Raw genomic sequence first — 9499 nt, forward strand, 5'->3', positions numbered from 1 at the left:
AAAGAAATGTAAACATTGCTAGCAAAAAAGATTTTGTTTACCGCTTATGTTCATCTAACCATAGACACTTCAAATATTGTTGAGTGCTTATAATATTTGAAATAGGCACAAAAATTTTAAAAATAATTCAAAATGTCAATTATTTATATGCACCTTATTGGATAAGGCTACCTACCTTAATTATTTAAATAATGATAGATAATGAGTTATTTGTGTGCACATAATTAGATAAGGCTAGTTGAATTATCAAAAAAATAAATTATTAGTAAGCACTTGAATTATCCAAAAAATTTATTATTAGTAAGCACTTGAATTATCAAAAAAATTTATTATTAGTAAGCACTTGATTCTTTCTGTGCTCAGTTGAATAAAAAAAAATGATTCACAAATACCTTATGGATAGCAAATTATTTTTAAAAAAAAATTATTTACCTATTACACCGAAAATGTTCCCTATGTGACCAAAAAAAAACCTCAAAAACCTTCACTTGAAAATCTGATGGTCTTAAATTGAATAGAGCTGTGCAATACGATAGAAAAGATCGTATTCGTTTATCCTTTCCGTCAGCTACCGGTTTTCCTTCCGTTTTACACTTCATTTTTTCTCCCTTGGATTTTTGGATAAGGCTATCTTAGGAAAGGCTTTTCCCTTTGCAAATTTTAATGATTAAGTTAATCCACTCCTTTTAATTATAAAGGAGCGTTCATAATTTTTCCCTTTTCGTTAATAAAAGAGTAGTAAAACCCGAATGTATCCAATACAATAAAGATTAATTATAGTACGCAAAATAAGAACATTAAATAAACATACAATAATGTTATTTAAAAACTAATTGTCTTGTCCTTTAAAATTAACATATCGATAAATCAATCTTCTCTTTTTAGGTAGTCCCCGCTAAAATAAAATAATATATAAAAACTGATAGCGTTAATTACAAGTTATGGGTGTCAAGATAATAATTGTATGGCGAAACCCTCCATACGAATAATTTATTGTACGCGATTCCACATTTTCATCCACCAATAAAACAAACCAACAAATCCGCATATTGGGAAAAACAACATGGTACACATTTGTTCGAGGACAAACTTTTATCATGACGGCCGAACAAACAAAGAGATTATCTATCCATCTATATGGGCGTGTCGCTAAATAAGACCGTACAGGCAAGCTATTCACAAGTAAATGAAGCCCATTTACATCGGAGAATAAACTAAACTAGTCATCATTTATTTATACAAAATGGGTGCTCCAGGTTCCCAATTGTGGAAGATGGCACCCTAACTAGATTATAATTAAAAAAAGAAAAGAAACAGTAGCCTAAGCATTAACCAGTCCACAGGATAAGCCCATCAACAGCACCGCTCCCTCTTCTTCGTCTTTGCCAAACGATCTCTTCAACAAGCTGTTTGAGCTACGCTGTTTGTCGTTGCTAAATCCACGCAAGGCGCTAATAGGCGGCGCCTCCGTCATGTCGGCGGCGCTCTTTTTCCGAGGGGCGGCGGGATCTTGCGATCCGAGCTCCGGGGTGTTGTCTCGCTTGCGCTTGATGAATTTCGTCATCTGCCGGACGGAGGATGGAAGTTTGGCCGGATTTTTTCTCATGCCGCCATCGCCGTTGCTCGCGCTACGCTGTTTCGTGATCTTCTTGTAGCGGATGCCGCAAGCATTGCACAGAGACTGCCATGATCAGACAAAAGAAAGCTTTGATTAGCAAACAAAAGAGAAATTGTGTTTCAAATTAGGGCACAAGTGCAGAATAATTAAGGATTTAAGATGTTTTTGCGGCGGTCCGATTTTTTTTTCCGAAAGAAAAGCAAATGATTTCTCGGCAGATAAGTTAAATGTTTACTGCGTAACATAAAAATGCAGGGTAGAGAAGGATATCTTAAGAGATCTGTTCTAAAACTGCTGTTTCCTCAGGATAAGATGTTTTTGAGGCGTTCCGAAAGAAAAGCAAATGATTTCCTGGCAAATAAGTTAAATGTTTACTGCTGAACATAAATATGCAGGGCAGAGAAGGATATCTCAAAAGATCTGATCTAAAACTGCTGTTTCCTCACAATTTCGATGAAAAGCAATAGATCCGAAAAGTTGAGTGTGTGAAGATCCGAGGTTTCGCTAATCGGCTCAGATAACTCAAACATCGAAGGTACAAGGATTCAAGCTGAGAAAGGCCAAGGGTTCGTCCAAATCTCTTAAATAAAAGGATTTCTCAGTTGAGTTCAGAGGATTTTGAAGAAATAGAAGAATCTAAGGCTTGCACATGCAGAGATTGGGGAAGAACATTACTTGTATCAGTCTCAAGTAGTTATACCCAAAATTTGACGTTTTATGTTCAGCGCAGCATGATTAAAGTACAAAAGACAAATAGAGACCATGAAAGCTTAAGCAAATACAAACCTTTGGTCCGTTGGGGCCGTTTCTCCACAGCGGTGTTTTATCAGTCTTGCAATCGGAGCATGTTCTCGTCACGCTTCCATCTGAAAATTCAGCCTCTGTCGTCTTCTCCGAAATGTTTCCTGCGGTCTGAAACCAAAAGGGGGAAAATCAAATTAAGCAGAAGAAAAAAGAGAAAAAAAGCAATACAGACTTAACATGACAGAACAACAGCAACATTAAGATAAGACTTCACATAACAGAACCAGAAAGAAACTCGTCCATTGACAGAAAGGCAACAGAAACAAAAACCATCAACTAACAGAAATTTTTAAGAAAAAACAGTTTAAAAACCGCGCGCATAAAAGAGCAGAACAGAACGCCCGTTACATAACAGAAACAGAAAACGGGAAGAACACATACCTGTAAATCGCTGTCGGCCCGTAAAAGCCTTTGTTGATGCAGCTTAAACTTATGCATTCCAGTGCCGCTATTCTCAACAGCAGGAGCAAAATTATCTTCCTCTCTTTCGCGGAGAGCAGGCACACCGATTGACAAAGCACAATCAAAAATCTGTTTCTCGCCTTGGCTATGCCTTTCATCTTCAAAACTCTGCATTAAAATTTGACTGCTCTCAGATCTACGAGCAGGAACCCCAAAACTAGCCCTGCTGCCGCCTTTAATCTCCAGGCGCGAACAATTCACATCATTCAAACATTTTCGAAAAATCACACCGCCGAAACTTTCAGGCGGCGGCGCTCTAAACGCGTCCGGCTCCCTCACCGACTCCTCTGTCTGCATCTTCTTCAGCCAGAATTTCTTATAATGGCTGTTCCCATACAACGGCCCCGGATGGTAAGCAGCGCCCTGCAACATATTTCCCGCACAACCAAAACAACCTTTCTCCAGATCTGATCTTCTTAACAATTACAAATATTGTTCATCATTATCTTCCCCGCCATTAACACAGCTCTGCCCGAAGTTCATCCGTTCGTGCTGAAAACAAACATAGACACAGAGCGGGAACTTTACGCCGCAAAGCAGAGGCCTATAAAGCGACGGGTGTTGATAGCGGGCGGGCATATGTGGCCAGTGCTTATGACTTCTTAGGTCGGCAATTTCAATAAACCGCCCACACCTTGCAAGAAAAATGGGCTCTTACCGCTTCCTCTTTATAAACAATAAAGGAGGATTGACGCCCAAGAAACAAAAGAATGGCAAGTTCTAGACGGAATCCTAATTCTTTTCCATTTTTTTTTAATTATTGAGAAAATCTGGGCCGTAAGGATAAATTCTGTTTGGACAGAAATCTCAGCCGTCAACTGCCCAAATCCTGCGGTGGAACGTGTCCGTTCAAGCTTGTTCCCCAAGAAACGAAACGAAAGCCGTTTAGTAACTGTTGCAGTTCACCTATCCGTTGAAGCACGTTAAACTTCTAGTTAGTTATGAGTGGATTATGTTAAAACATCATGATCTGGCCTTGTAAGAAGGCGGGTAGTTAAGTGGGAGTTCAAGCTGACATTATGCTTTTTTAATAGGGCACTTTCAATTGTCGGTCAAGCTGCGGAAGGTTTTTAAACCATGCATTTATTTTTCACTTGGTTAGTTTTTTTTTTTTAAATACGGTATGGGTATTTTTAATGCGGTAGAAGACATGGTGACCGCATAAAAAATAAGCGAATAAAGAAATTCAAACGTCCATGGACAAAAAATTGGTCAAAAGGGGAATATAGTATAGAGGATTCTTCTCTTTTTTTTTTTCAATCGGAAGAAGTTCAAACAAATATTGGAAAGAGTAACTGATTATAAAAGACTACTCCGCTGACATAACTGATTACAAAAGACTAATCATTGTTTTTGAAGTAAATATTGAATTTAATTTTTGATCTTGTTTTATGTGTCGTTAGTATTTATATTAATATAAAAGAATAAATATTTGGTGGGATTTAGGGGTTCATTTTGAATTCAAATCATAGATAAGGTTGTCTTAAGGTTTTGAGTTTTTCTTATGTTGGTCTAAGGTTCAACTCTTGTCAATTAGGTTTATTTGGTTGTTGGTCTGATCAAGTCAAGTTTGTAGTTTCTTTTTTTTGAGGGGTGGCAGGGATGGGTGAAGGCGGCTCACCTTGTCTTGAGCTAAGCTCCAAGTTGTTGGGTCGCCCTTACTAATTCCCTTTGAAAAACAATGGTGGGATTCGCAAAGCGAAATCTTAACAAACATCACTACAATGTTGTTAACATGATTGGCCCTCCATTCATGCAAGAGTATATCTAGGGGGAATCAAACTTACAATCATCATTCATGTTTTCCAATGGTTGGACCATCTAGTCTATACTCCTTGTTGGGAGTGCCATTTTTTGCTTTTGAATGGCCATAGTATTAGGATTTTCGCAAGGTTTAAATTTTCTAGAATGTGGCCTGTGTTTTTTCCTCGGCTCTCTTCTATTTCTTCGTTGACTGCCTGTAGTCGGTCTATGTATTTTAAGTTGCACCAGGGAGGGTCCAACATTGTGTGTTTACTGGCCCCTCGTGTCAAGTCTAGCTGATCAGACCAGTCATTTTGATTGATAAATCTTAATCTTTTATTTTTGCGTGCGATCGCAAAAAATCCCTAAGTCTCTAAGTCCTAGTGTGTGCCCTGGCCATGACCCCTTCTACCCTCTATAAGTCACCACATGCATAAATGTCTCACTCAAGTGTCGGCCCTGTTAGGGTTTCAAGCAGATCCAAAGCAAATATGAATTAACAATTATATGCAGATTTAAATACAAAAGATAAAGAAATAAAACAGGACACAAATAACACAGAGATTTAACGTGGTTCACCCAGAATGGGTTACGTCCACCATACACAGCCGTCCAATTTTTCTTATTATCCAGCAAAAACAATACATCAACCTTCCAATGCCTTAAGCATCCCAGCCGCTTATAACATGCATTTTTTTTGGCTATCAGTATACAATGGGCTATCCTCTTGTGTCTGACCCAATTCCTTTAGAAAACATTGCAACCAAATCATCTCTTTGCTGGCTTCTGTAGCAGCAACATACTCAGCTTCAATGGTTGAAAGTGCAACAACCTTTTGCAGCCTAGAAATCCAACTGACTGCAGTTCCCCCTATAGTAAAAACATACCCTGTAGTACTCCTCCGTGAATCAATATCACCCGCCAAATCAGAGTCAACAAATCCACTTAGAGCAGCATTAGATCCTTTGAAACATAATGCCTTCGTAGTAGTTCCTTTCAAATACCGAAAAATCCATTTCACAGCATTCCAATGTTCCATACCCGGATTACTCATAAACCTGCTCATAACTCCCACTGTATGTGCAATATCTGGCCTTGTGCATACCATTGCATACATCAGACTGCCAACAGCTGATGAATACAGGATGTTAGACATTTTATTAACCTCTTCCTATGCCTTTGGGCACATCTCCTTAGTCAATTTGAAATGACTAGCCAAAGGTGTACTAACTGCTTTTGCATCCTGCATGTTAAATCTTTTCAACACCTTCTTTATATACTCACTTTGCGACAAATTCAAGGTTCTATTTTTCCTGTCCCGTGTAATCCTCATACCGAGAATTTGCTTAGCTGCACCCAAATCCTTCATAGCAAATGACCTGGCTAATTTCTGTTTAAGATCATTTATATGTTGCATGTTAGACCCAGCAACAAGCATGTCATCAACATAAAGCAACAGGATAATATAACTGCCATTATCAAATCTCTTAAAATATACACAATGATCAGAATGACATCTATGATAACCATGTTCAGCCATGAAACTATCAAATTTTAAATACCATTGTCGGGGTGCTTGCTTTAGGCCATACAGACTTTTCTTCAACCTGCACACCAAGTTCTCCTTACCTTTGACCTCATATCCCTGTGGTTGCAACATGTAAATTTCCTTCTCCAAATCTCCATGGAGAAAAGCTGTTTTGACATTTAATTGTTCAAGATGTAAATCATCTGCAGCCACAAGACTGAGTACAGTTCTAATTGAAGTTATTTTTACAACTGGAGAAAATATTTCATCATAATCTATACCCTTTTTCTGTGCAAAACCTTTTACCACAAGTCTGGCCTTATATCTTTTCTGACCTCCTTCCTCCTCCTTCAGCCGATAAACCCATTTGTTAGGCAAGACTCTTTTTCCTGCAGGTAGAGGAACTAAGTCCCAAGTCTTATTTTTCATCAGGGAGTCCATCTCCTCTTTCATGCCTAGCTGCCACTGTTGTTTGGCATCCACCTGCATTGCTTCTTCATATTCTTCTAGTTCACCAGAATCCGTTAATAAAATAGAATACAAAGAAGGAGAAAATCTTTCAGGGGGTCTACTTGTCCTCGTAGAACGTTTAACACTTGCAGGAGTTTGTGGGACAATCTGTTGTTGCTGAGCATCAGGTACCTGTGGCATTTCATTTTCAGGAATCTCATCCAACACCACATATTCTTGTTTGTCCTGTTCATGCATCTTTTCCTGCATCTGTTCTTTATACATAACCTTCTCATTGAATATAACATCTCTACTTCGAATTATTTTCTTATTTTCAAAATCCCATAACCGATAGCCATATTCATCTATCCCATATCTAATGAAGGTACATTTCTGAGATTTAGCATCAAGCTTGGTTCTGTTTTCTTTATCAACATGGACAAAAGCTTCGCAACCAAAAGTTTTTAGAAAAGAATAATTTACCTTTTTACCAGTCCATGCCTCCTCTAGAATACCACCATCCAAAGGGGTTGAAAGTCCTCTATTTATCAAATAGATAGCAGTATGTACAACATCTGCCCAAAAATGTAAGGGCAATCCAGCATGCAATCTCATGCTCCTCGCACGTTCCATGATGGTCCTATTCATTCTCTCTGACACACCATTTTCTTGTGGAGTTCTTGGAACTGTCTTCTGCTTTCGAATCCCATTTAAGGAAAAATAATCTTCAAATGCTTTGCTGCAATACTCACCTCCATTATCTGATCTGAGACACTTCAACTTTTTTCCTGTCTCATTCTCAACCAAAGCTTTCCATTTCTTAAAAGTTTCAAAGACATCTGATTTTTGTTTTAGAAAATATACCCATGTTTTTCTGGTTGAGTCATCAATAAAAATAACATAATAACAAGAGCCACCAAGAGATGATACCTAAGCCGGTCCCCATACATCTGAATGTACAAGCTCTAACTTCTCACTCTTCTTCTCTTTCCCAACCTTGAGAAATCTGACTCTTTTCTGTTTACCATAAACACAGTTTTCACAGAACTCTAAATCAATCTTCTTTAGTCCTGGCAATAGATTTTTGGAGTGAAGGATTTTCATCCCTTTCTCACTCATGTGCCCAAGCCTATGGTGCCACATTATCGAATCTGTTCTTGCAACATTTATTGTTGTTGTCCCTACAGTAACTTTATCTGTAGCAGCTAAGGTAGAGTAAGTGTTACCAATACACAGATATAAGGTGCCTACCTTTGCACCTTTAGCTACTACTAATGATCCTTTAGTGACCTTCCACATACTGTTTGAGAAGGTAACTATGCAACCTTCACTACCTAGTTGCCCTGCATAAATTAAATTTCTTCTTAAATTAGGAACATGTCTTACCTCCTGTAGAAACCAGTCATTACCATTCTGCAACTTGATCTTTATCTTTCCTTTTCCAACAATTTGATAGGGCTCATCATCACCCAAATATACCTGTCCAAAATCACCTTGAACATAATCTAGAAAATATTTTCTATGGGGTGTAGCATGAAATGAAGCCCCAGAATCTATTACCCAGAAATCATTAACATTATCCAAACATAAGATTAAAGCATCTTGTAAAGTATTACTTGCAATATTAGCTTCCTTACTGTCATTTTCATTTTTGTCTCCTTTGTTTTTCTGAGACCAACAGTCTTTCTTTAGATGACCAGGCTTTCCACGGTACCAGCAATCTTTCTTTCCTCTAGATTCAGAGCGTCCTTTCTTTGACTTCCCTCGTGACTTCTCATTCCCAGGGCCTTTTCCTCTTTCCTTTGATCTTCCTCTGTTCTCCACATTTAAAACACTACCCGATGATGTTAGAGTCTCACCTGTGCTTTTCCTTCGCATTTCCTCGCTTAGGATAACACCAACAATATCATCAAATACCAAAGTATTTTTACCAGAGACAAAGTTACTTACAACCATAACCAAGCTATTCCAGCTTTCTGGCAAAGAACATAAAATCAAGAGAGCCCTAACCTCTTCTGCAAAGGTAATTTTTACTGAAGACAATTGACTGGTAATTGTATTAAATTCATTTAAGTGCTCCGCTACAGATCCTCCCTCACTCGTTTTCAAATTAAACAAACGCTTCATAAGAAATACCTTATTCGAAGCCGAGGGTTTCTCATACAGCTTAGCCAATGTTGCCATCAAATCTACAGTCGTTTTTGCTTCTATTATATTGAATGCTACAGACGACGCAAGGCACAATCGAATGGATCCCAGTGCCTTTCTATCTAAAATGTCCCACTCTTCATCTGATATTGTGGTCGGTTTCTTTGCCTTTTCTTCCAATGGCCACCACAAATCCTTTTGATACAGGTAATCCTCCATCTGCATTTTCCATAACTAATAATTCTTGCCGTTAAACTTTTCGACCTTGAATTTGGAATCCTCCATTGCTCCCACTCAAATCTGAAAGTCCTGCCAATTTACAGAAAACCTCGCTCTGATACCAATTGTTAGGGTTTCAAGCAGATCCGAAGCAAATATGAACTAACAATTATATGCAGATTTAAATACAAAAGATAAAGAAATAAAACAGGACACAGATAACATAGAGATTTAACGTGGTTCACCCAGAATGGGTTACGTCCACCATACACAGCCGTCCAATCTTTCTTATTATCTAGCAAAAACAGTACATCAACCTTCCAATGCCTTAAGCATCCCAGCCGCTTATAACATGTGTTTTTAGGGCAACAAACAAAGTCGGCCTTTTTAGGGTTTTATTACAATGTCGATTTTCATCAACAAAAAAATGGCAAAAAAAAATTTCTCGGGGGCTGCCGCCCCCGAACCCCCGCTTTCTCGGGGGCTGCCACCCCCAAACCCCTGCCCGGGGCCCGGCCCGGCCCCGG

The 9499-nt window shown here is 38.5% G+C and overlaps 1 protein-coding gene across 1 annotated transcript; it reads right to left on the reverse strand.

Annotated features, from left to right (window-relative positions):
* Positions 1–1024: 1024 nt before the first annotated feature.
* LOC131041815 (GATA transcription factor 17) lies at positions 1025–3534 on the reverse strand. The gene is made up of 3 exons (XM_057975032.2): positions 2804–3534; positions 2405–2530; positions 1025–1681 (listed from the first exon to the last, which is right to left on the reverse strand). The coding sequence occupies exons 1-3, from the start codon at positions 3254–3256 to the stop codon at positions 1322–1324; spliced, it is 939 nt and encodes a 312-aa protein (XP_057831015.2). The 5' UTR covers positions 3257–3534; the 3' UTR covers positions 1025–1321.
* Between the last annotated feature and the right edge of the window lie 5965 nt (positions 3535–9499).

This window comes from Cryptomeria japonica, chromosome 7 (genome assembly GCF_030272615.1).
Source record: "Cryptomeria japonica chromosome 7, Sugi_1.0, whole genome shotgun sequence".
Lineage (NCBI taxonomy): Eukaryota > Viridiplantae > Streptophyta > Pinopsida > Cupressales > Cupressaceae > Cryptomeria > Cryptomeria japonica.

Excerpts from the sequence above, each read along its gene's own strand:
- LOC131041815 (XM_057975032.2), bottom strand. The coding sequence starts at position 3,256 with ATGTTGCAGGGCGCTGCTTACCATCCGGGGCCGTTGTATGGGAACAGC. Across the intron at positions 2,531-2,803 it reads GGGCCGACAGCGATTTACAG|ACCGCAGGAAACATTTCGGA; the intron begins GTATGTGTTCTT and ends TTTTGGTTTCAG. Across the intron at positions 1,682-2,404 it reads ACGGCCCCAACGGACCAAAG|TCTCTGTGCAATGCTTGCGG; the intron begins GTTTGTATTTGC and ends TGATCATGGCAG.